At 33.8% G+C, this 27010-nt stretch overlaps 1 protein-coding gene across 1 annotated transcript in view; it reads left to right on the top strand.

The window, feature by feature from the left end:
- The window catches only part of FBXL17 (F-box and leucine rich repeat protein 17), a 504377-nt gene that overhangs the window by 148273 nt on the left and 329094 nt on the right, over positions 1 to 27010 (top strand). Inside the window, exon 6 of the mRNA XM_074207412.1 lies at positions 19282 to 19412. Coding sequence (XP_074063513.1) covers positions 19282 to 19412 — 131 coding nt within the window. The remainder of the gene's footprint in view (positions 1 to 19281; positions 19413 to 27010) is intronic.

The raw sequence follows: 27010 nt of genomic DNA, 5'->3' as shown, positions 1-27010 counted from the left end.
CTTTCCAGCAAAACATCTAGAAAAATTGTCTGTATTTGTTTCTGTTTCCTCTCTTTTCACTTCTGTCACTCCTTTGCAATCTGGTTTCTGGTCTCATCATTTAATTAAATTTTTCCCCCAAGTTAGCAGTAATTTTTAGGTCACCAAATGTTATGGTCTTTTCTTAGTCCTTATCCTACTTGACCTTTCTGCAATATTTGACACTTTTGACCACCCTGTCCTTCTTCTGTGATGCTGTTCTTCTGCTTCTCCTTCTACCTGTTGTATCACTCCTTGTCAGTTTTCTTTGCATCACAGTTTCTGTGAGTATATCATAAAACTCCTGTCTCTCTTCCTTCTCTATGTTCTCTTACTTGGTGAACTCATTACCTACTATGGGTTTAATTTTCATCTATGTTAAGGGTAGTGTGACCCAGGTTGGGTTGATATGGTTAGTTTGTCTGGGCTTTGGGACTAGGGTTACATTATTTGTCTTTTCAACCGTGTCCAACTCCGTATGATCCCATTTTGGGATTTTCTTGCCAAGCAAGCTGGAGTGGTTTCCTTTTTCCTTCTCCAGCTAATTTTATACATGAGGAACTGAGGCAAATGGGGTTAAGTGACTTGTTTAGAGTCAACATAACTGGTAAGTGCCTGAGGCCATATTTGAACTCATGCCCTACTGATTCCAGGGCCAGTACTCTATATATAATTTAATACCTAACTTCCATATAGTACTGAGTATAAATAATTAAAAGCTTAATGAGATTATTTTTTCTCCTTATCTTCTGTCAAATAACTTTTAGTATCAGTGCTTTTGAAACTACACTAATTTGTGTGGTTTATTTGACTATTTCTATTTACAATTAGTTTTTCTCTATTTTTATGGAGGGTACTACTATCCTTTCATTCACCCAGGTTTGCCATCCTTGAGTCTTTACTCTCCCTCATTGATATTTCTAATTAATCATCAAATCATGTTTTTCTCCCTTCGTATTATCTGTCACAGACTCACTTTCTCTCCAGGCACACAGAATGTTCTTCAATCTCTAATCACCTCTTACCTTGAACAAATGGATGAAAAAAGCCTTTATTAGGCACTTGCTATATCCAGCACAGGGATATAAATAATAGACAGTTCTTGCTCTCAGGGAGCTCACCTTTTAATGGGAGAGAAAAGCCATATGGAGGTTTTAGCTGAAAATTGAATATAATGTTCCTATGGTCCTTAGGGTACAGTGGTAAAGCAGATGATAATGCCTCTTCTTTAATTTCATTTCCTTTGATGAAATCATCAGTTTCTAATGTGGAACCATTTGAAAGAGCCAAAGACTTTGGAGACAAGAACTTTACTTTCTGCTTCTTCAATCATTGGATTATTGCAATAGATTCTGAATCTCTTTTCATGCCTTAAGACATCCTTAAACAGCTGCCAAATTGATTTTTCCAAAACACAAATCTAACTGTTTCATTCTCCACATTAATAGAATCTTACAGTTTCAGGATTGAACTTAAATTCTGACTTTTAAAGTCCTTCAAGGCCTTGTCCCAATTTTCTTTTCCCAGTCTTGCTATACATTATTTCCTTTCATGTACTCTTTGAATCTTCCAGATTGACCTTCTTGCTGTCCTTCCTTCCCAAGCCTTTCTAGCTCCTGGCCCCATTGCCTTTTCCTGAATGTCCCCCCTCCCTGGAATGCACTTTCTCCTTTAGAATTCCTAGATTCCTTCTGTGTAGAGCTTCGGTTTGACTTTGTACATGAGGGTTTTCTTGGGCTACTCAGCTGCCAATGCCTTTCCCCAATATATCAACTTGTATCTGATTTGTGTGTTTTGTGTATGACTATATATATGTTCATGTTTCATCTCCTGGCTACACTTGTAAACTCCTTGAGGGCAGGTACTTTTTTTTTGTCATTTTTTCTCCAGTGCCAGCTACATTGTCAGGCAAATTAGTGGGCACTTAAAAATGCTTATTACAGCTTTCCATCCCATCTGGAAGGGAGATATGCATTTATATTTTGAGATACTTTTGGAAAGAGCATAGATTGTGAAATGAGCAAGTACTACATCATTCCTCCAATATATAGTCTTTGTGATTGTGGGCCATTTTCTCTAATTCCTAAAAACCTCAGTTTTCTTATATGTAAAATAAGAAAGATAAGAACAAGATCTACATTATAGAGGAAATTTACAAAGTTTGGGAGTACTCCCATTAAACAAATAACAAATCTAGACCAAAAAAAAATGATTATAGTATTTAAATCATATAATAGTGAGAATCAAATGAAATAATTTATTTGTAGCACTTAAGCATTAAAGAATACTGTAAAATTAGTTATTGCATTATTTTTCCAATAAATGTTATTGAAATTTTTCTGCTCATTTTTCAAAATGAGAGGATAGCCAAAAGGTAGAAATATCTATGAATGGCTAGGGAACTAGTTTCCTTTTCTGGATAAGTCTGATTTTAGCCAGAAGCATAAGTAGTGGATACAGCTGTGGGATTGTATTTTTCACTTGGCAGAAACCTTTTTTCTTTGTGCTTCAGAAATATGTAAATACTGAGGTACTGAATTGGCAGTTGTTCTCTAATCATTGTGAGTTCTTTAGTTTAGAAATCAGGAAATATTAAGTCATAATCTGAAGGAGTTCTTTGGCCACTGAGCAGGAGAATCAAATGCTTAGAATTAAGGCTTGTTTATTTTCTAATCTAAACTTTGACTTCAAATTCATACTTGTATTTGTAAGCCGATTTTTATTTTTAACCTGTCTAGTCTGCATTTTATTTAATTACGTGACTATATATTTAACTTTTATTTTAAATGTGTTAGAAAAAAATAAAAACTTTTAATAATAACTTTTCATGTAAAGCTTTAGGATTTATTAGAGAAAGAATCGTTATAGTATACTGTGCAAAATATATCAACTACATCTTTACATGGTTTTATATCTCTTAAATGTTAGAGCTTTAAATGACAAAAAATTCATAGACCCCCGTGACAATAAACTCTTGTAATTTTCTAATTTAGCAATCATTACAATAGTTATATATATATATATATATATATATATATATATATATATATATATATATATATATATATATATTTAAAAATGATAATATTGAATCTTAGGGGCCAGTATCTAGCCTATTGCTATTTATTCAGGCTATAGAAAACAGAAAATCTTTGAATATGATTTGTTGATGCTTTTTGTCTTTACTTCTCAGTCATCTCTCATCCATCCCCCTTTAGAAGGACCCTTCTCTAAGTAACAGTGAAAAACAGTTAATCAAAAACAACTGTCATAGTTCAAGTGCATTTATTAATCACTTATTATATTGGAGGCATCATGCTAAACAGAATCCCCTCCCTACCTCAGCCATAAGGGAGGAAAGGTCTTTTCTCCAGGACCTTTTCTTTTACTTAGTTTAAATTTATTTTGATGATCTCCTCATTTGTATTTTTTTGGTGCTTTGTAAATTCTCCTGTTTTTTGTTTATTTTGCTCTTTATTAAATTCCTGTTCATCTTGTCATTTTTTAAATCAGTTTCTCTGTTCATTATTTCTTACTGTACAGTGATATTACATTACATTCAAATGCTATAGTTTTTCCATTTAATTCCCTTCTTCCTTTGCTGTTCCAGAGAATGTTGTATGTGTATTACGCACACACATACATACACACACACTGGACTTTTGGTTCTGTCTTTGACCTATGGGTTACAGTAGATCTGGAATTGGAAGGCACTTAGAGACTGTGTAGACTATTTACAAATGAGGAAAATGAGGCTCAGCATGATTAAATCATTTGCTGAAGTCACAGGTAGTGAGCCTCAAATGTGTAATATGAAGTCAGGTCAACTGACTTGAAAGTCAGTTTTCTTTCTTATGCAGCATGGGATGTCAGAGGATTGAGAGTTAAATCATTTTTTTTGGTAGAATTTCAAATTGAAATAGAGGATGAATGGTACATTTCTTAGCTCCACCCAAAACATAATTGTGCTGTGTTCTCATAAATGGATCTACATTAGCTCTTAACATCTTTTTTTCATATTTAGCATTTTGCATTGTATAACATGAACTCTCAGAGATGTTTGTCTTATTAGTGTCATAGAACATGTTTTTATTTGGTCATTTATAACTTCCGTTTCTTCTTTTGCAAAGCTTTATATTCTTGGACTAGTTTTAGGAAATGACTTAGTATTATATATTTATGTCAATTCCTTGTATTTTTAAGTATTTGACTTTTGTTCCTAATATTTGTTTGACACTATTTTTTCCCACTCTCCCATTTAATTCTAATTCTATCATCATTAAACCTACTCAATACATTTTAAATTTTAAATCATATTTTTTCTTTTTTGATTTCTTCTATCCCTTATTGTGTAAATAATTATTCCCTTAGCCACAGTTATGAAAAATAACTGAATTTTTTCCTTTAATTTTTTTAATGATGTGACTTTTTATAATTAGATTATATATACATTTTGAACACATTGTTGTAAATAATGTGAGATATTGGTCCAAACCCAATTTCTGCCAGAATTTACATTTCAGCAGACATTATGAAATAAGAGAACCTTATCTCCAGTAATTGATTTATTTATTGGCTTACAGTTTTTATTACTTTTCTTTCTTGCTCATTTAATTTTTTCTGCTGATCAGTTTTTCTTTGGTATTGTATCCAATTGGGTAAATTTTTTATGTGTTTTAATGGATTAATTCCAAGTTATTTTATGCATTTAGTGGTTATTTTTAATGAAATTTTTATCATAATTTTCTCATCTTTTTTGTTACCACTATATAGAATTACTGATAATTATTGTGGATTTATTTTTGGTCGAGCTACCTTCATGAAACTATTAATTTCTTTGCTAATTCTCTTAAATGCAACACTGTTATCTATAAAAGAGATCATTTTGTCTCCTTTTTTGTCAATGTGTATTATAATTTTGTTTTTTGTCTTATTGCTATAAACTAGTACTTCTAATGCAGGATAGATATTAGTGGGCTATGGGAAATTCTTGCTAAGATTGAAAATTTTATGAATTCATTAGCTTATCTTGAGCATATAATGATGAATCTCTTAAAGTTCTACAGTCTTCAGAGTGGGAATCATTGGATGAGTAAATTTTGTGTGACATTTTGCTCAATTTTTTAATGTAATAAAATTTTTAATTGGACTTTTATTTTCAGAACTTTTTCATTTGAAGTACCAGAATTGGTGAAAAGGTGATTAATAATATAATCTAGATATATTCAGTGGATTTTTTGTTTTTCTTCTTGAAGAATTCAGAAAAATGAGCATAAAGGAAGTATAGTAAAATGAAAGGGAAGTAATTAAATCAATCTAATTAGATGAAGTAATTGCTCTCCTTGCTTATTTTCCCATTTGATTTCATTTACCTTTAATTCATTTAATCTCTTTTTGGAGGGTTTAAGTGAAACTGTGTGAAAAATTTATACCTTAATTGAAAAGAAATTCTTATCCTCACCTCTCATTGTGTGAAAATATGACAGGCCTCAGCTCTTTGTGAATGCTTCTGACTTTAAGAACTGTTTGTAGTTTGTTTTCAGCTCTGGAAATCTCAGGTAGAGAAAAGAAAAGTATGTAGAGGGGAAGAGAAATCTAGGAAAAGTCAATTAGAAAGTGTTGCTGTCTTTCAGAGTGAAAGAGTTGGAGCTGTGCATCATTTATGAATTAGTTTCCTAACATTCAGAAATCCAATTAGCAAAATCATATTTCTGCAGCAGAAGACAGTGATTAAAAAACTGCTGAACTCAAAGTAGTCAGGATTCCTGCCACACACATTAAAACTGACAGTTTACTAAAGCTTTAAAAATGTTGTGTATTCTAAAAACAAATATGTAAATAGGAAATTGAGTGTGCCTCTTGATGCTGAAATGACTTTTAAATCAGTGGAATGGGAATGTATTTTATATGATTTAGATCTAAGTATTAATGAAATTTGTGTTGTAGATAAAGTTTGCAAAAGATGTATATCTTAAGAGTTACCAGACCTTATATATTTTTAACAATATGCATAACAATATAAATACTTATTTTAAATATGGTACAAGATAAAAAAAATCTTAACAAAGATTTGAGGTGTGATTTCTAGAACTTTGAATAAAAGAAGACTGAATAAAAGAACTTTAAGTAAAAGAATTTATATTCCAAAACTTTTTGTTCCAGGTTTGAAATCTGAATGATACTTAGTTTTAGAGGAAATAAGCAAATTTGGTATCATCACCAGAAGACCATTCCACATAACTTCCATTTAGTGCTTTTCCTGTTAAAATTATTATAACCTTCAGTGTTTGTTTTTATTTGCTTTATTATGTATTAGTGTAAATTATGTTGTTGTTTAAAGTAACAGCAAGATTAAATGATTAATGTTTACTAATGAATTTAATATAATCTTTTTACTTTTTAAAAAAATATAAAGGTAGCTGGCATATCCTGCCTGGTTCTTTCCAAGAATGGGAGTGGAATAGAAGGTATCATGTTGTCTACATTTACTGATTTTATTTAAATATGTAGTTTTGTTCCTTTTTTGCTGATACCAGAATGATAATTACACAACAATTTGATAATTGAGGGATATATAAATTAACTTATAAACTAATCATTCATTTCTACCCAAAGTGTTCTGTTAAAGCAATAGTCCAGTGACTAATTACATTTGGGAAATGACCTTTTCAATTTCAATTAATCATGGGAAATCTTTTGCTTATTTAATGTTGCACTGCAGTTTCTTTATTTAGATGTGTCCAAAGGGCAGCCCCTTCTCTTTGGTACATAAAGATTCTAGGCAGTATTTCAGTTGTGTACCTTGGGATTAGTTATCAGTCAGTCACCAAGTTTTATGCCTCAGTTTTTTGACAACACTGTGAAAAATGTGGGAAAGATATTGAAAAAGTATGAAGTACAGCAAACTCTATCAAGGAAGTTTATAAACTTTCTTGGGGCTAGTAGGTGGTATAAATAGATGAAACACTTAGAGAATTATACAAGATGCCCTTAATTCATTGCCAAGTTCAGAAGAGTCAGGGATAGTTATTAGTGAAATATTTCTAGTAGAACTTCCTTTAGTAGATAAGAACTGTGAAAATGGGTACCCATTGATTGAAGAATGGATGAACAAACTATGGAATATGAATTTAATGAGATATTAGTATGCAGTTAGAAATAACCTACATTAGGAATTAAAAGAAATAAAAAACTTGTAAATTCATACATAATGAAATAAAAGAGAAACATTACTACAAATAATACAGATGAAAAGAATACTCAAAGAAAGTTGAACATTGAATAATTGTAATAATCAACCTTGATACTAGAAGACAGATAAATAGAACTCTCTTATTTCTTCTGTGGTCAAGTACTCCAGGGGTATATTGCTAGAGAGTCACTCTATACTGATTGTTTGTGTTCAGCTCTTTTTCTGTTTTGCAAGGGAGGTTTCAATTCTAGGATAAAGGATTCAAAAGTTGTGGAGTCATTAAATCTTATTTTTTTAAAAAGAATAGTCTAGGTGACTGGGCTCTCTCAGCAGTAGCAATGGGAATTAGAATAAACAATAGATAGGAGTGGTATTACGGAGATGAAATTAAGTTTGTGAAAGGCTTCGAATGTCAAACAAGATTTTGTGTTTGATCCTGGAGGTGACAGGGAACCACTGAAATTTATGAATAGGAAAGTGACATATTTCAACCTGTTCTTTAGAAAAATTACTTTGGTGATGGAATAGGGGATTGACTGGAGTGGGAGAGGTTTGTGGTAGGCTAACAAACCAGCAAGCTTTTATAGTAAATTGGGTTTGAGTAGATGAGTACCTGCACCAGGAAGGTGGTAGTATCAGAAGAGAGGAGATGTATTTAAAGAGATGTTGCCAGTCAAGTAAATAATTATTTTTTAAATTAAAGATTTTATTTATTTTGAGTTTTACAATTTTACCCCTAATCTTATTCCCCCCCCCCCCCATAGAAGGCAATTTGTCAGTCTTTACATTATTTCCATGGTATACATTGATCCAAATTGAGTGTGATGAGAAAGAAATAATATCCTTAAGGAAGAAAAATGAAGTATAAGAGATAGCAAGATCAGACAAGTAAATAATTATTAATCACCTACCAGGCACTCTGCTAAGTCCTGGGGATAAAAACTGTTAATAAAACAACCAGTCCCTGTCTTCAAAGAACACACAATATATTATAAGAAGATAACACACAAAAGAAAGCTGATAAAGTAAAAGGAGTTATCTGACTTGCAGGGGGGTGGGGTAGAGGGGAGAGATGATGGAGAGATGAAAGAAGTCCAAAATGAGTAAAGGTAGAAGAAGAATGCAGAGATAATTATGCTGTGCCTCCTCCTTAAAGAGAGCTCAAAGACTTCAAGAGGCATACTCAAAGAATTAGAGGGTACTGATAGGGTATGAGTACTCAGTGGAAAAAAAGTGAAATCAAGAGGCCTTGGCATCTAATTGGACATGGAAGGTGAGTTAGAGAGAGAAGATAAGGACCACACTTAGAGAAGAGGCCTGAGGGTCAGAAAAGATGGTTTACTTGTCAGTAATTGGGCAGTTTGACAGGGTAAAGTTCATTTTTGAATGTGTCAGGTTTCAGATGTTTACAGGACATCTGGTTAAGATGTATAATAGACAGTTAAAGATGATAGAATGAGGATAACAAAGAGCTCAGAATTGAATAGAGTTAAGAATCCTTAGAACAAAGATCTGTGGATCTGCGGAAACTGATAAGATCAACAAACCAAGTCATGGAGGGAGAAAAAGAGAAGAAGATGCAGGGCAGATTCTTGTGCGATACCCAAGTTTAGTGGGCATGACCTGGGTAAAGATCCATCCAGGAAAAGAGAGAACGGGTTATGTAACTAGGAGAGAGTCCTGAAAGCCTAGAGAGAAGAAAATATCAAGGGAAAAAGAGGGTAATGGAAAGTGTCAAAAGCTGTACAGAGTTAGAAAAGAAAGAAGATTGGGAAAAGACCATTGACTTGCAATTAAGCGATCACTCATTAATTTGAAAGGGGTAGTTCTGGTTGAACAAGGAAGTTAACACTAGAGAGAGTGAGAGGATAGGAAATAAAAGCATCTTTTGCAGATGGACTTCTAGAGTAGTTTAGCCACAAAAGGCAGAAGAATATGGTATATTGTTAGCTGGAATGGAAGGATTGGGGAAGGTTTTTTGAGGGTGGAGAAATGAGCATGTAGGTAGGCGGCAGGGAAGGAGCTTGTAGGGAGAGATTGAAGATAGAATGGAGATGATAGAAAGGACAAACTGATGGAGGAAATGGGATAGAATGAGATCACTTGTGCAGTGGGGTTTTCCTTCGCAAGGAGAAGGGGTGAAGGAGGAGAAAGTGGGGGGAAGGCATTTTGTTGATATGAAATGAAGAGGAAGAGGGAAGAAGGAGCTCATGATGACTGGTCTCAATTTTTTCAGTAAAATAAGATTTTATTACCTCATTTGAGGGGGGGGGCCATGGAAGGTTTAAATAGGCATGGAAAAGTTTGGAAAAGCTATTGTAGAGAATGGGAGATGAATTAATTAGGGAGATGTAAAAGGACTGCTCTGCAGCAGAGTGTCCAGTTGAGGTTGGATTCCATAATTTTGAAGGGGACTGAATCAGAACAGGTATGATTTTTCTATCTACAGTTAACAATACACATATAGGAGTAAAGGCAGTACTTTTGGTGGGAGTGATCAAAGGCTAAGTTGAGCAGGTTGCAAACAGGGATCTTTATTAACTTGAGTGGGTTAATCAGGGGGTCAAGATGGCTGGAGGTTGATGAATTGGAGGTTGATGAATTGGAGGTTGTGGAAGTGGAAAGGGCAGCTCAGGCCTGCAGTGGATAGAGCACTGACCTTTGAGTCAGGACGATGAGAATTCAAATCAAATGATGCTTACCAGCTATGTGACCTTGGGCAAATCACTTAACCCTTATTGTCCAGCATCCAGGGCCAACTCCAGTTGTCCTGATTCATACCTGGCCACTGGACCCAGATGCTCTGGGAGGAGAAAGTGAGACTATGACTTAGTACAGCATCTCCTCACTCAAATCCAATTCATGTGCTTGTCATGGAATCACCTCCCTGATGTGGTCTTCTTCGATAAGGGCAAACGTCATCATTGTGGAAGCAAAGAGTATTGAAAAGAGGGAGAAAGGGGGTGGGGATGCATCGTCAGTCAATAAGCTTTTATTAAGCACCTACTCTATATTAGGCTCTGTGTTATTTTGTGGTAGGTGGAGATACCATAGTTGAATTCTCATATGAATGAAGAGAGATGTTTTATAAAGGGAAGAAGAGAGAGGAAGAGCTCTCTCAAGAGTATCAAGTCTGCCCAGGAGATTAGATGATTTATCCAATACAAGTACCATCAGATACAGGATTTGAACCAAAGGTCTCTGATTCTAGCAACTTTGTTTCTTTGTATTACACCACAGTGAATATGGTCAAGCCCTGCTATTGTTTGATTTTACTCATTGAAATTAGTGCTAACAATTGCTAATAAGAGATTGTCTGGATCTACTTCCACATGCACTAGCAGTTTTTCTCCCAATTTTGGAACTTTAAAAACTAAGTTTTTTTGAGATCACTTTTAAGTATTTGATGAGGAAGAAAAAAGAAAGGGGAAAAATGTCAATCTAAGAATTGGAAATGTTTTATCCTTGAAGTTGTTAAAATACAGATTTGTGTTCCTATTTAGATTGGGAGGGAGGGGAGTAGGACCCACCTTCTGGTGTGAGGATGAAAAAAGTGCAGCAATGTTCCCATCATAATCCTGTGGACACTGATCATATAAGCAATGCCCTACTGTTTTTGTTTTGATTTTGTTTTACTTTTTAAATTGGTTGGTAAAGTTGTATAATAGAATTGTGAAAGAAAAGAGCAAGGAAAGCTTACCTTCTGCTCAAGATTCTTGACATATTACTGAGGATTTGATTTCATTCAGTCAATTAATATCACTTAGCTTTTTTTTAGGTAATATCACTTAGCTTTTACAAGGAATGTTTACTTTGAAGATATAACAATAATGGACAATAAGAAATAAACACTTTGGGCACACTATACATATGGTCTCAGCCACCTCCCCATTCTGTACTGGTATTTGAGCAGGTAGCAAATACTTACCTAGGCTTCCTGTACTGGACTTGTTTGGTTTATTACCCTTGCATTTTGAAGCTCAGTTAGTTACAGGTTATTTCTAATTTTCCCTCATCTAAAAGGAGAAAAGAACCAGATGCAAAGAGGCAAAGAACAGAGGGCTAAATTCATGGCTGTCCTTACCCAGTGCCTTGCAGCAATGTTTTTGCCTTCATGCCAGCTAGGCAAGTCAGAGAAAATATCTTCTCCGTTTAGTGTCTTTTGAATGCTTTTGAATTCTCTGAGGATTTTATCAATTGAATATACTACACAGGTTTATAAAGCCTGAGTTGGACCAGTTCCCTGTTATGTGGGCAAAAAAATCTAGGTCTTTAAAAATAAAGCAATATTACTGTGTTATTTGACAGACCTACTATTCTATGACCCTCTAATAATGAGCCATAGATGATGCTTCACGGCAAACTCTTTCTGCTATCATTTATTTTCATGAGCCTGAGTTCCCTGATACCCCAGTTTTACTTTAGTAGGAAAACAATACTTTTTTCTTTTTTTTTTTTGTTTTACTTTGAAAAAGTGCACACAATACATTTGAGAGTCATACCAGAGCACCTATTTGGAAGCTTATGGGGATGGGAGCATTATTGTGGCAGAAAGAAGGCAAGGTGAAAAGTTCCATGACAATGATTCCTGAGCCTATCTGCAGATACACAGGGAGAGCTAACAGTTCACATTTATATAATACTTTGGGGTTACATAATTTTTTTCACATCAAATCTGTGAGGTAGATTCTATTATGATTAACTGACAATTATGACTTAGATGGAAACTAAGACCTAGAAAGATAAGCTTGAGATCAGAACAATAATAACAACAATAAATAGCAATTATTGAGGTCAACAAAATATTTTATAAGTATTGTCTCATTTGTTCCTCACAATAACTCTAAGAAGTTGTTTCTATTATCTGCAATTTGTCGTTAATAACTGCCAGAGCTCATCCTAAAATAAAATAGTTCACATTTATTTTCAGGTTTACAAAGTTCTACGTATTCCCTCATATTAATTACTACAAACCTAACACTCCACCATACCAGACTCTGTGTCCTTGATCTTTCTTGGTTACATGCTCCATATTATCAAGGGAGCCAATGAGAATGTGTAGTTTTTCCCAGATAGAAAGAGGGACTGCAGATTCATGAGAAACCCCAAAAGGGAGTTGGGGAAGTCAGGGAACTATTGAGCTCTAAAAGAGTGGAAAGGGGCTTAGGGATTTGCTTGTATACCAGCTCTGGGACCAGCTGACTACAAATGAAGGCTCTGCCCTTGAAAATGGAATATAATAATAAACAGTTGAAATCTTGTTTGGATTACTGTATTGCTTAAGGAATGAACTAAGAATATCATTTTGCACTTTCCCTCACTTCACTGTTACTAAATGCTGGTGAATCATCACCTCCCCATTTTCCATCTTCCACTTTTTCATGAGTACCTAATGAACTGGCATCGGTTGTCCTTCAGAGTTTTCTGCTTTTTTTTAAATTTTGTTTCCTGAATGTCTATATTAAAAAAAAATTTTTTTGGAGGCAATTGGAGTGAAGTGACTTACCTAGGATCACACAGCTAGTAAAGTTTCTGAAGTCTGATTTTTTTTTTTAGATTTTTGCAAGGCAAATGGGGCTAAGTGGCTTGCCCAAGGCCACACAGCTAGGTAATTATTAAGTGTCTGAGATCGGATTTGAACCCAGGTACTCCTGACTCCAAGGTTGGTGCTTTATCCACTACGCTACCTAGCCGCCCCCATGAAGTCTGATTTGAAATCTGGTCCTAACGCCAGGGCTTGTGCTCTAACTACTGTTCCATCTAAGTGCCCCTTTAAGTACTTTTTTATTTTTTACTTTTTTAGTTTTTTTGCAAGGCGAACGGGGTTAAGTGGCTTGCCCAAGGCCACATAGCTAGGTAATTATTAAGTGTCTGAGACTGGATTTGAACCCAGGTACTCCTTACTCCAAGGCCAGTGCTTTATCCACTACGCCACCTAGCCGCCCCCCCCCCCTTAAGTACTTTTACAGAGGGTTTTGTCTGTAAATAAAAATGAACTTATTTTGTTTCATTCGGAGAGAATGTTGGCAGTAAAGAAGTGGACTATGCAGTAAGTGAAAAAGGGAATCCATGGACCAATAACTGTGGAACTTAATGATGAGACTATGCTTTCTCTAGGAAGGAAGAAGAGAGGCTTCATATGACCAAAACTTTCCAATTTTGTCTTCAAAATAAACTGGCATAAAGCTGTAACATTTCTCATTCTTTTAAGAATATGTTTCCTTAGAGTCTTTTTTCTCCCTCACCTCCCTCACAAATGAGACTTTCAGGTCTTTTTAAACCATAAGAAATATATACTTGCTTCTACCTACTTCCTGACCTTTCTCTAATTGTTTCTAATTGGTTTTAAGACTTTCACTCTTTTTTTTGTTTTTTGTTTTTGTTTTTGTTTTTTGAAAGGCAATAGGGTTAAATGACTTGCCCAAGGTCACACAACTAGGCAATTAAGTGTCTGAGGTTGAATTTGAGCTTAGGTCCTCCTGACTCCAGGGCCAGTGTGCTATCCACTGCGCCACCTACCTGCCCTGAGACTTTCACTCTTGAGCTTTAGTTGTTCCCTCTTTCTCTCTTCTACAGTTGTTAATGGCTGTCCTCTGGAAGATTCTCTGTCTTCTGTTCTTCTGTCAAAGTGACTTGTATTTTTACAGTATTTCATCATTTTTAGTTATTATTATTATTATTATTATTATTATTATTATTATTATTATTATTATATGCAATTCCTCTTGGGAGTTAATAAGACATACATGGTTTCGTATTTTGCCTCTGACACATATTAACCAGATGAGTATGAGTAAATTACTTAACTTTTCATTTCTAGAGACAGCTAAGACTATAAAATACTGACAAATTTTCATTATGTGCCTGTCAATAGCAGTTCTTATTCTGGTAGTTTGGGTCTTTGGATTTATCAAACATTACGACAAATGTTTATTTCTATATGTTATGTTCTCATCTTTGCTACTGATGAAATTTCAATATTTTAAATCAGTACCAAATATGTTTTGGTGAACAGTTTTGGAGTAAGTTTTGAGATTTGTTACTTCTAGGACCATATTTTCTACTTTTTCCTCATAATTTCCCTTGATATTCTTGACCTTAATGTTTTTAAGATGAATATTTTTTTTTATTTTTTAAGTGCTGTTATTTAATACTTTGGTGATTTGGTATGGTATCCAGCTATGAGAAATCAAATTGCATTTGTATAATTCCTGTGCCTTTGAAAGTGGACTGCCATATATTTTTATATTCTATAATTATTTTTTAGGGCAGGTAGATGCATATTTGATAGATTGTGGAATCAGTAACACTCATTCTCCTGAATTCAAATCTGACCTCACTTAATGGGGTCACAAAGAGTCAAATAAGATTAATAATGACTATACAACAATAACAAAATATTTATCCATTTCATTTAATGAATTTATTAGCATCTAATGGGGACACAGTATTTCTAATAGCTTCATTTGTTTCCTTTACAATTGAATTTAGTTAATGGTTAATGTATTTATTAGTCTTTAAATAATCACCATATATATATGTTCATATATAGTTATATACATTTGTATGTATATATGTATGTATACATGTGTATGCACATACATTTTCTCCTTAGATACCATCTTGAAAGTTCATTTTCTTAGGTGATATTTTCTACTGATTTTATCTTTTCATCTATGACCCAATTCTTTAAATATTTATTGTTCACTATTTAAGAGTCAATACTTTATTATGATTATGGTTAATGGGTTTCTCTATATTAGTTTATGAAGTTTTTCTACTCAGGTATTTTTATACCTGGTAAGTTTTTCTAAAGGTGCCATGCACAGCTCAGAAATAAGAATATTCCTATTCAATTCCTCCTAGTCAGAGGGCTACCATATCCATCTTTTAAATTCTTTCTTGTTTTTCTTTTTGTTCTGACAGGGCCACATTGAGGTCCTTATTATAGTTTTACGTTCAGTTCCTCCTCATTTTCTATTAACTTTTCCTTTAAGTTTTTAGATTTTATGCCATTTAGTATATATTTATAGGTACATGTAAAATTATATTAGTATTATTTCATTGCCTATGATGCCTTTTCTTTCTGTTTCTCTTTTGTTCTATTTTTGCTCTTGCCAGAGCACAGTGGCTGTCAGCTATTTTTTTAGTTTATCTGAAACAAAATGAATTCTGCTCTAACCCCTCATTTTAGTTCCATGTGGATTTTTACATTTCAGGTATATTTCCTGTAAACGATATATTGTTGCATTCTGATTTCTATCTCATTTTCCATTTCATGAGTCATTAATGACATGATTGTTAATTATGTATTTCTCCCCACCCTAGCCTTTAAATACTTTTTTCTTCTCCTTTCTCCCACTTCCTTCAAAAATTGAAAAGAAGATGCTAGAAGAAATGTGATGACCACTAGCAATCTACAGTGGAGCAGTTTGCTTCCCTTCACACATTCTCCCTTTAATGTCTTTTGTAGAGCCTGATCACTGGTTCTTCTACTTTCTTTCATTTTAATATTTCCTTTTATCCTCCCTCTGTAATTTGTCTTGCTAATAATTATTCTCTTCCCTAATTTATCTTTCCTTTTAAAACTCTTTCCTTCTTTTCCTCTGTCTAGTTTAATGTATTTCTAAGTTCATCATATGTTCAATCCCCTCCCCACCAAATCTGGTTCAAATAACCAAAACCATGAAATGCCTATTGTCCTGCAAGCCCTTTTTTCTTCATGTTTCATGCTTCATGCTGTAATGTTCTCATGCATCTCAAGTTCCACAGCTTTCTTCCTCATTTCTTTTTCAGTGTTTTCCTTTTTTTCACTTTCCTTTTTGTATGTTATTCAGTTCTTTCTGTAATTCTTGAAGAGACTGTTGGATTATGATGGGAGGGTTGTCTTCCCCATTAGAAAATTTCCTTCTCCATCTCTTAACCCTTTATAATTATTTAAATGTAATTATACTTCCTATTTTTCTCTTAACACCTTTGCATTTCACAGTTTCTCCTGAGCTCGTCTTTTCATCAAGACTTGAATGCTTTTTTATTCTCTTAAAAGTACATTTTTACTCCTATAGAATTAGACTCATTCTTGTATGGTAAATTATTCTTGTTTGTAAACTTTTGTAAACAAGACTCTGTATTGCTTCTAGGACTGCATATAAATTCCTGCTGGACTGTTTTTTTTTTATTAGGTTTTTGCAAGGCAAATGAGGTTAACTGACTTGCCCAAGGCCACAAGGTAGGCTAGGTAGGTAATTATTAAGTGTCTGAGGCCGGATTTGAACCTTGCACAACTTTTAAAAGACTGAACCCAACTTATCTTTTCCTGTCTCCCTCACCCCACAGTGTAGTCAGTTTTGAATAGTGTATTCCAAGATTTTCTTACCTTTATACTAGTTGCTGCCAAGAGTTATTGTGATCCTGATTGTAATTTTTCTGATACTTGAATTTTTTCTATTTGGCTTGTTGAAGAATTTTTCCTTTAAACTGGCAGCCCTAGATTTTGGCTATGGCATTTTGTAGCTTTCATTTTTAGGGTTTCATTTAGATTACCAGGAAATTCCATCTAATTCTAGCAAATTTGACTAGTTTCTTTAGAAATCCTTTAAATATAGTAGCCAAATATGATTTTTCTCTCATCACACTCAATTTGGACAATGTACAACATGGAAACAAAGTAAAGACTGACAGATTGCTTTCGGTGGGGGGGGGGAAGGTGGGAGGGAAGTAAGATTGTGGGAAAATTGTAAAACTCAAATAATATCTTTAATAAAAAAATAAATAAGTAAATACAGTAGCCAACCTTCTCTCAGGGTGGCCATACCCTTCTTTATTGCTTCTAAAGTTATGTTTTAGCTATTATGGAGTAACTTTTCTGCTCTTAGCTCATAATAATGCTTCTTTTGAGAGATGTGTTTACTCTTTTCTAACCAAGCTCAGTATCTGAGTTGGTCTTCTGTGCTAAAAACAGCATTGCCTCTTTCTTGGTCCTGCCTTCAATTACTTTGGCTCTTGTTGCTGTCTTTCACCATTTTTGATGTTTCTGTGCCCAATGTGCTATCAGGTTGCAGTATCCTAGAACAGGGATCCATCCACAGATGGCTATCTCCAGTCAGAATATTGCAGTAGTTTTTTTTTCATTGTTTTCCTACTGCCATTTCCTACCTGCCTAATCTATGTCCTCCTGAGGACCTAGGCCCCTCTCCTGCCAGATCTTCCTGACCTAGGCCCTTCTGCAGATGTCCAGCCTTGTTCACCTCAACTAGATAGAATTTCTCTTAGATTCTTCTTTCATTGCTTCTGACTGAGCTAAATGAAGGAGCTTGTGGATATTTCTTAATCATATTTGATCTCATATCTTTTGTAGATCCTTCCTAGAAGAGAATGTTGAAATATGTTCCTTTAATTAGTGGACATATCTTATTTCTACCTCCACTACTTCTTCTATATCAACCTCTCCTTTGTTTTCTTCCATCCAGCATTTTGGTTCAAGCCCTCATAACCTTTTGGCCATGTTATTGAAATGGCTCCATAATTGGTCTCCCTGTCTTAAATCTCTCTATACTGTTGCCGAAGAGATTTTCCTTAAATACATATAAGATATTGCTACCTATTCAGTAAACTCCAGTGACTTTGTATTGCTTCTAGGACTACATTTAAACTCCTGCATAACTTTTAAAAGACTTTTTAAACTGGACCCAACTTATCTTTCCTGTCTCTTCTAAACTCCCTCACCCCTCAGTGTAGTCAGTTTTGCAATTTTTGCTTTCTATCACCTGCTTCTGACCCATTTTAGTTGAAACCTGTATCCCTCCTCACCTAGACTACTGCAGTGGCCTCCTCATTGCCATCACTGTTGTAAAGATCCCTCTTCAAGACTGCACATTGCTGCATAAGTGATTTTCTACCAGTGTAGTTCTGATCATGTCACTCCTCAGCTCAAGGGTCTCCAAGGGATTCCCTCTTGCTTTTAGGATAAAATAGAAACCCCTTTATTTAGTCTTTAAATGTCTTTGTATTTAGGCACCAGCTTTCCTTCCAGTCTCTTAATCCTCTGTCTACATGCTAGAGTTTAGCCAAACTGACCTTCTCTGTGCTGCTGCTGCTGCTTCTTTTTTTTTCAAGGCAATGGGGTTGGTTAAGTGACTTGCCCAAGGTCACACAGGTAATTATTATGTGTCTGAGGTTGGATTTGAATTCAGGTCCTCCTGACTCCAAGGCCAGTGCTCTATCAACTGTGCTGCCTAACTGCCCCCTTCTCTATGCTTCTTTACATATGGCTCACCATCTTCCTTCAGTGTCCTTGCTCTCAATGTCCTTCACAATTGGAATCCTCTCTTTCTTCCCTTCCAACACATAGAATCTTTTCTCTTCAAACAGCTGAGGCACCATCTTTTTTCATGAATCCTTTTTCTAATCCCTCCAAATATTAGACCTCATACCCATGTAGTGACTTTGTAATTATTTTCTTTATAATTGCTTTGTATATATTTATATATAATGTTATCTCCATTAACATAAGGCATTTGAATATAATATTGTTTCATTCTTTGTATTTGTATGTTCAGTGTGTGTGTGTGTGTGTGAGAGAGAGAGAGAGAGAGAGAGAGAGAGAGAGAGTGTCTGTGTGTGTGTGTGTGTGTGTGTGTGTGTGTGTGTATTTCTGTCTTTGTGGTCCGAATTGGGCTCTTTTATGAAGTTTAAAAAATGCCATCTTAATTGGAACTTAGAGTGATTTTTTTTTCAAAAATGAGGAAACTTATCTGATCAGATTGTTAAAAGTCAAATAAATAGTTAAAATTTCTTTAGTTGGGGTTAAGAGCTTTATGGTCATTGCAACTATTGCAGTTATTTAAAATGGTACATTTAATTTTTTTCTAGATTATTCCTAGATATTTTTACTTGTGGTCATTCATATGTTTCATTTTAATAATCTGATGTTTTAAAATTAATCTTTCTAATTTATAATGTAATAGATCAGCTATCTAGTCACTATTTAAAGCAGTTTGCTTTACTTGGATATAGGACCAAGAGACCCTTACTTTTCAACTCTTTTTCCTTTATTTTATTTGTCTCATTAGTTAAGAAACCTTTCCAGTTTGGATTTACGTCACATCACTGAACTGGATAATGAAACTGTGATGGAAATAGTCAAGAGGTGCAAAAATCTTAGCTCCCTCAATCTCTGCCTGAACTGGATCATTAATGACAGGTAACCATTTTAACATCTTAAAAACAGTTGACCTTGTATGCTTAGCATAAATTATCAGTGATAAAACATGCATCTTAATGGAAAATTTAAAGCTGTAAAATAGTATTTCATAGAACTACAAATTGTTATACTCTAGTGTTACATATTTGAATATTGTTACATTATTTTGTTGTGTCTTGAAAAGATTATGATAATTAAAAATTATATGAAGATACTGTATTGCCAAAATATGCTCACATTGTATTAAAAAGAACTCTTGATTCAGAGTTAACTGAAAGGTTGATCATTTGTTTGCAGGATCAGTGCAGATCCTGAGTAAGCAGATTTTACTATGGATTTGATATGGAGAAACTGTGATAGATTGATTCAGATAAAACGTGATTTTTCTTTTGTTCCTTTGACAACTGTAATTTTTTTTGGAAAATAAAAAGCAATGAGAAAACAAGTTATGCATTGTGAATAGTATGTGAAATGGGGAAAGTTCCCCCCCAAAAGAAACAATAGTAGAGGAAAGTGAAGAGTTGTGGCTGACCTAGATATATTTTTCACCTGGGGAAAAACAAAGAAGTCTTTAAAGTAAATGTTTGTAACTTAACATAATAGCAAGACTCTATAGACAGGCTTAGGAATTTAAGAATTTACTTGTATTCTACTAATATTAAAAAACTTTTCTTCAGGAAATAAATTATTTGAATACTTTCCCCCTCAAAATGAAGAAATGCTATTCAAATTAAAATTAAGACACATTTAAATGAAAAAGTATCATTTTTTTCAGAAATAATCTCTTGATTACTAAGGTCTTTTAAATATCAGAAAACTCAGGAAGTTGATTGAGGACCCCTTAAAAAAAGATCATCCTTGAGTTTACTTCTTAAATTAATTGTATAAAGAAATAAAATAAATATATAAATAGATTTTATATTTTTGTCCAATTGTGGTACACTCAGATTTTTTTCTATCAACTGAATATATATATAGCTGAGAGTCAACATTATTTCATGTATAGTGAGCCAGCTTCAAATTTAAGGAGGACCTGGGTTCAGTTCTTCAAGCCTTCCCTTTGAGTTTAAGTCGTGAAATATTAACTGTACTACATAGTCAAGTCATTTAACTTTTAAGTGCTCTAAGATGCTTTTTGAAAGTTACAAATTGTTTGACCTCTATTGGTGGGGGAGGTTCCACACATTCCACATGTTCCAACAAATCTGGATGACAAAAAAATCTCAAGCATAATCTAATGTATTGTTTGAGTTGCCTTATGTACTCATTTAAATACTAAACATTTTACTGTAGAAGGTAAAATATAGCAATGCATATCCTAGAAATTGTTTTTGAAAATAGCATATTAGTAGTGATTTGGTATATAAAGAGAATATTATTCTATAAAAATGAATAAGATATTTTCTCACCTATGGGTTTCAAATATTTGGAAAATGTTCTAAATATTATATTCACAGATTGAATGTAAGAATTGCTGAGTCTTCGATTATTTTAAAATATTAAGTAATTTATGGAGCTAAAATCATGTATTCAATTGCTTGTCTTGTATTATTTTAAAATATTAAGCATTTTTGGAGCTAAAAATCATGTATTCAATCATTAATATGGTCATAGCTGGATAACTGATAAATAAAATAGTAACTAGACCTCACTCTGACTTTTATTTCTGCTTTGGCCTAACTCATGTCATTGATGTTATTTTAATAGTTTTTCCTACTTAATTATAATGGCCTTTTGTTGATTGATCAGAAATTTATGTGCTGAAAGGATTTATTTTCAGGATCAAAAGTGAGTTTATATTAATGTTTTTAATAGAGAAGTTTGGATTAATTGAGAAAATATGCATTTTAATGGATTTGAATCATATCATTTTAAAAGACAGTCTTCTTTAGGTTTAATTGTACTTCTTAATATGTGTTCTATAAAAGAACTTTCAAACAATAAAACCCACTTCTCAGTATCGTTTAGATTACTCATCTCATTGTTCTTGTTATATTGTATAACTAGGTTAAGTAATATTTTAATTATATTGGCATAAATCTGGAATATTTCATCAAGCTTAATTATAATTTTAGCACTTAACTCAGATTGGTTGGTAACCTTTTATATAGAGGACATAGAATGTGAATATATTTAACCTGTAAGTTACTATTTTCTATGTGTTCATTGTTGATATCAATTCATAAATCAATAATTTATTAAGCTCCTACTATTTCCATAGTATTTTTCTATGAGTATATTTTCAAATACTTTCTTCTGTCTCAGAAATTAACATCTCATCTGAAAAATAATAAGTGGAGTGGTAAACTGTTATTAATTTCTAAATTATTGTGATCAGATCTCACAGTAGTATAATAAATATTAGAATTGTTATGAAAAACATTGGTAGATTAATTAGGGCTGAAGTCAGGAAAGACTTTCTGAATGAAGAAAAAGACTGAGAGAAGTAAATGGGGATGATATAAGAAAGGAACAAATATTAGTGGAAAATACGAATAAGTAGTATGGGATCAGATTTCTGTTTGTTGTCTTGCTTGGGCATATATTGAAATCTTTTCTAAGAATAAATATCAGTGTCTTTCAAAAGAAGAACCCTCCCTTGTTTTTTTTTATTGGAAAATTTTGAGAAAACACATCTTGACCTATCTGTCACAAGTTATCTCTCCAGAAGAATAGTGTACTGGGTACTGAAGAATATAATTATTACTTTACTTTTTCTTTGAGATTTTTTGTAGTTGTGTCATTCCTTGTAATTTGAGTGTACGACTTTTATGTTTGTATGTGTGTGTGTGTGTGTGTGTGTGTGTGTGTGTGTGTGTGTGTGTATCTCCCCTAGGCTTATAGTGCAATGTTTGCTATGTTGTGTCGGGTTAATAAATAAATGCTTGTTGATTGATTGATAGGAACTCCCAGTAGGAAACTTCCTCTGCTCATGCATATGGGCAACTTTTCTGCACTCCATCAATTTAGAGAGTTGCCCTGGGCACTGAGAGGTTTGTCCAAGGTTCTATAGCCAGAGTCAGAGGGGGGAATTTTCGAACTCAAGGTCATTCTGACTCCAAGTCTCATCCTCTGTATGAAACTACCTCTTCTATCTGACATTCTTCTATATATATATATAAGAAAAAATTTCCATTCCTTTGTTATATGAAAAGTATTATGCCTTAGGGTTACTAAATTTTTAGAAATGTTGTGATCTGTTTAATGAAATCTGAGGTCTTTAATAGAATTGATTGTATATAATTAATTTTTTGGTATATAGGATATTTGTCAATCTATCTTTATCTTGGAATTACGTATGAAAAATTAAAAAATGACTTTATACATATTCATATATAGCAATGAAAAAACAATTAGTTAATTAGTTCACATTTACACTGATATTGCAGAGTCATTTTAATTATAATCCATTTTAAATGAAATGTTGAGCTTTTATTAGAGCTATTGGTGCCTATAAACATAGGAACTGGCTTTGAATTTCATATTTTATATGTTTCATAGTCAGGAATACAGGCTCAGTTACCACTTCCATATACTTAAACTTGTATGATACAGGATATTGTTCAAACAAATTACTAACCCTCAATTTTAGAAATTATTCCTGATTGAAAAAATTCTCATTTCCTTTTATGTCTGTTCTTTCATTTGTTATAAACTTGGTACTTATCATTTCTTGCTTAAAAAGAAATTACCTTGATTTGAAACAATCTTAATTTCATTATTGTTTTTAATTGTTGATGTATAAGATGAGAGACATCTTGATGTTATGAATAGAGCTGACCTCAGAGTCAGAAAAATCTTGGTTTAAGCTCAGCATCTGACATATATTCTGTTTGGATAGACTTAAGCAAGTCACTGTAACCTCTCATTGTCCTTGGCAACAATTCAAGACTTTGAAATTACAGAACAGTTGCCATCTACACTGGTGACATCACAGGTCTGAATTTAAAAAGGGAGAATTTAGAATCAGAATATCATAGATTAGGTGCAGTGGATAGAGCACTGGCCCTGGAGTCAGTACCTGAGTTCAAATCCGGCCTCAGACACTTAATAATTACCTAGCTGTGTGGTCTTGGGCAAGCCACTTAACCCCATTGCCTTGCAAAAAAACTAAAAACGAATATCATAGATTTAGAATTAGAAGATACATTAAAGGCTATCTAATTCAGCCCCCTGCATTTTTCACATGAGAGTACTGAAACCCAATAACGTAAAGTGTTTTTTTCAAAATTACATAGCTCATATAAATCAGAAAAGGAATTTGTAATCCTCTCCAGATGCCAGAGCAATTACTTTTTCCATTCTGTCATAATATGTGCCTTTGATTCTTATCACATTTTTGGTCTATTTATTCTTTTTCTAAACTTTAGATTTTGGACCTATATTTTTGACAGATATTGCATTATTATTTCAAAAGTAATTTTCAGTCCCTCCAATTGATCTCTCTGCAACTGAGTCATGCTGTTCTTTATCTTCCTTTGTTATCTATTTTTGGTTTAGAGAGTTAAACAGCAAAGGCATTTTGTGTATTCAGAGATATAGTCTAGTCACTTGACATTTACCATTGCTCTGAACACAAAATATAAGTCTTTGGTTTGTGAGAAGATGATTACTTCTATCAATAATTTAAATAAAACATATGTTCTCCATTATCCGCTCTGTGCATTGTTGAAATGCTTATTTGCATTTGGTCTAGTAATTTTATACATACACACACACACACAGATATACATACATATATATATATATATATATATATATATATACATATATATATATATATCTGAAAGCAATGGCTGTTCTAGTTGCAAGAGAATGAGATTTTAAAGGGATTTGTTTTTTGTTTCTTCACACATTAAAACTTTTTTTGGCTCTTTTTTGTTCCTGAAGGAAAGGAAGCTGTTTCACAATAAAGCTTAGCCAAAGCTATTGTTTATTTTTTATATGTGGTGGTGGTTTCAAATAAGTTAATTACTTAAAATAGTTTAAATTATTTCTGTGATCTTTTTTCAGTGTTCAGTCTTTAAGACTAAAATATGATTGTTCCTTTAATTGGCAGTTGATCTGCTTATGTGGAAATTAGTTCACAGAGTGACATTAAAAGAAAAGTGAAATTTTCTATTCCTTATATGCTCACATATTAAATTTTCTTTGTTATTTAAATTATAGATGAAGAGTGGTAAGGAATTTCAAAGGGTAGTTACTCCAAGTCTCTCTTTTTACAGATGAGAAATCTGAGGCCCAGGGAGTTAAAGTGACCTTCCCAAGGGCACACAGATAGTAATCCTCATTGAGTAAACAAGTATGGTTTGTGCCCTTGCTATTCCACATGTAGATATGTAGTCACATACAAGATCTCTACAGAGTAGGTGGAAGGAAATATGAGCTAGGAATGTGATTAGCAGTTGGAGTAAGAAAGGATGAAGGGACCAAGACATGACTCCTGCTTAAAGTGGGGCTTGATGCAAGTCTTGAAGGAATCCAGAAAACCTGAGGTGTGAAGAGGAGGCTCAGCAGGGGGTTGGAATGATTAGTAGTCAAGTATAACTGTTTCCTAGGGTACAAAGATAGGCAGAAAGTATAAAAGATTGGAAAGATAGAAAAGGACCTCAAAGGACCATTAGGAAAATTTATAATTGAGCCTGGGGGTAACTCATTAAATAGGGGTATATTTGGGGAAGGAGATTAGAAATATGTCAGACTTATGCTTTAGAAAAAAATTGACCTTCGCAGCAAAGCAAATGTGGGAGGGGAGTTTGAAGAGACTTTAAGTCAGGTAGACCAGTTAGAAGGCTATGATAATTGTATAGGTGAGAGTAATAAGTATGTAAATTGAGATTTGGAACTGTGTAAATGGAGAGAAGGGGGACATACAGATTTGAATTCAGGTCCTCTAAATTAGGGATTGATCCACATTTTATTGCATCTCAGACTCAGAGGCTGCTTGGAGTGCACAATTATTTGCAAACAAAAAAATTATGCACCAACTCTCCCTCTTCTTCAATCTTAGCTTGTAGCATTTTTAGGCTAAATAATTTACTGTTAGTGTAATTGCTGACCTTGATGCTTGTCATGGTCCTCAATGAAGGCATCTAACAACATCACCAAAAATATCTTGCTAAAATAAAAAGCATGAGAGCAAGCATGCAGATCTTATTCACCCCGTTGGTGGCTGGGAAAGCATGTGGATTGTGCAAAATCTGTTTAAGCATTTGATCATGAAACTGGTTTTCAGTAATGATGAACTTCCCTAGACAACCAGATTTCACCATTATCTTCCATAGACCCTAATGATTGACAGTATCAAAGATTGAGATGATCAGGAGGAGGGTGGTAACCTCTATAGTAATAGGGATATTTGAAAGATGAGAAGATTTGAGGAGAGTGATTGAATTCAGTTTTGGACATGTTGACTTTATGAAGTCTGTGGGCATCTAGTTCAGAGTGTCTAATATTAGCAGTTGAAGATGTGAGTCTAGAGGTCTGGGGTTTGATAATTAGATTTAAGAATGTCAGCATATGAGTGAAGTGAGTGAAACCAGAAGAACATTGTGAATTTCTTTTTCCTTTTAAAAAAATTATTTATTTTTCTTTTTTAAAAGATTTTATTTATTTTGAGTTTTACAATTTTCCCCCTCATCTTACTTTCCTCCCCCACCCCCCACAGATGACAATTTGCCAGTCTTTACATTGTTTCCATGGTATACATTGATCCAAATTGAATGTTATGAGAGAGAAATCATATCCTTAAGGAAGAAACATGAAGTATAAGAGATAGCAAGATCAGACAATAAGATAACAGGTTGTTTTTCTTTTTTTTCGAAATTAAAGGTAATAGTCCTTGGTCTTTGTTCAAACTCCACATATCTCTCTCTGGATACAGATAGTATTCTCCATCTCAGATAGTCACAAATTGTCCCTGATTGTTGCAGTGATGGAATGAGCAAGTCCATCAAGGTCGATCATCACCCCCATGTTGCTGTTAGGGTGTATAATAGAACATTATGAATATTAGTAATAACATTACTTGATGGTCAACTTTGATGGACCTGTTCATCTTGGCAGTACAACAGTGCAGTTTAAATGACAACCAAAGCTTACTATTTTCAATTTTCTTTTCTTTTCTTTTCTTTTTTTTTTATGGTTTTTATTGCAAGGCAAATGTGGTTAAGTGGCTTGCCCAAGGCCACACAGGTAGGTAATTATTAAGTGTCTGAGGCTGGATTTGAACTCAGATACTCCTGACTACAGGGCTGATGCTCTATCCACTGCGCCACCTAACTGCTCCCCCATTTTCAATTTTCAAAAGTTGTTTAATGTTTTTATGGACTTTTTCTCTCCTATCACAGTTTTTTTTTAGGTTTTTGCAAGGCAAATGGGGTTAAGTGGCTTGCCCAAGGCCACACAGCTAGGTAATTATTAAGTGTCTGGGACCGGATTTGAACCCAGGTACTCCTGACTCCAGGGCCAGTGCTTTATCCACCACAGTTTTTTCTTTTTATTCTGATTCTTCTTTCACGATTAATATGGAAATGTGTAACTAACATAACTATACCTATATGAGATTGCTCTCTGTCAGGGGGATTTGGGAGGGAGAA

This window comes from Macrotis lagotis, chromosome X (assembly GCF_037893015.1).
Source record: "Macrotis lagotis isolate mMagLag1 chromosome X, bilby.v1.9.chrom.fasta, whole genome shotgun sequence".
In the NCBI taxonomy this organism is placed as follows: Eukaryota; Metazoa; Chordata; class Mammalia; order Peramelemorphia; family Peramelidae; genus Macrotis; species Macrotis lagotis.
The sequence above is the reverse complement of the archived record's forward strand: the minus strand, read 5'-3'. Positions and strand labels throughout refer to the sequence as shown.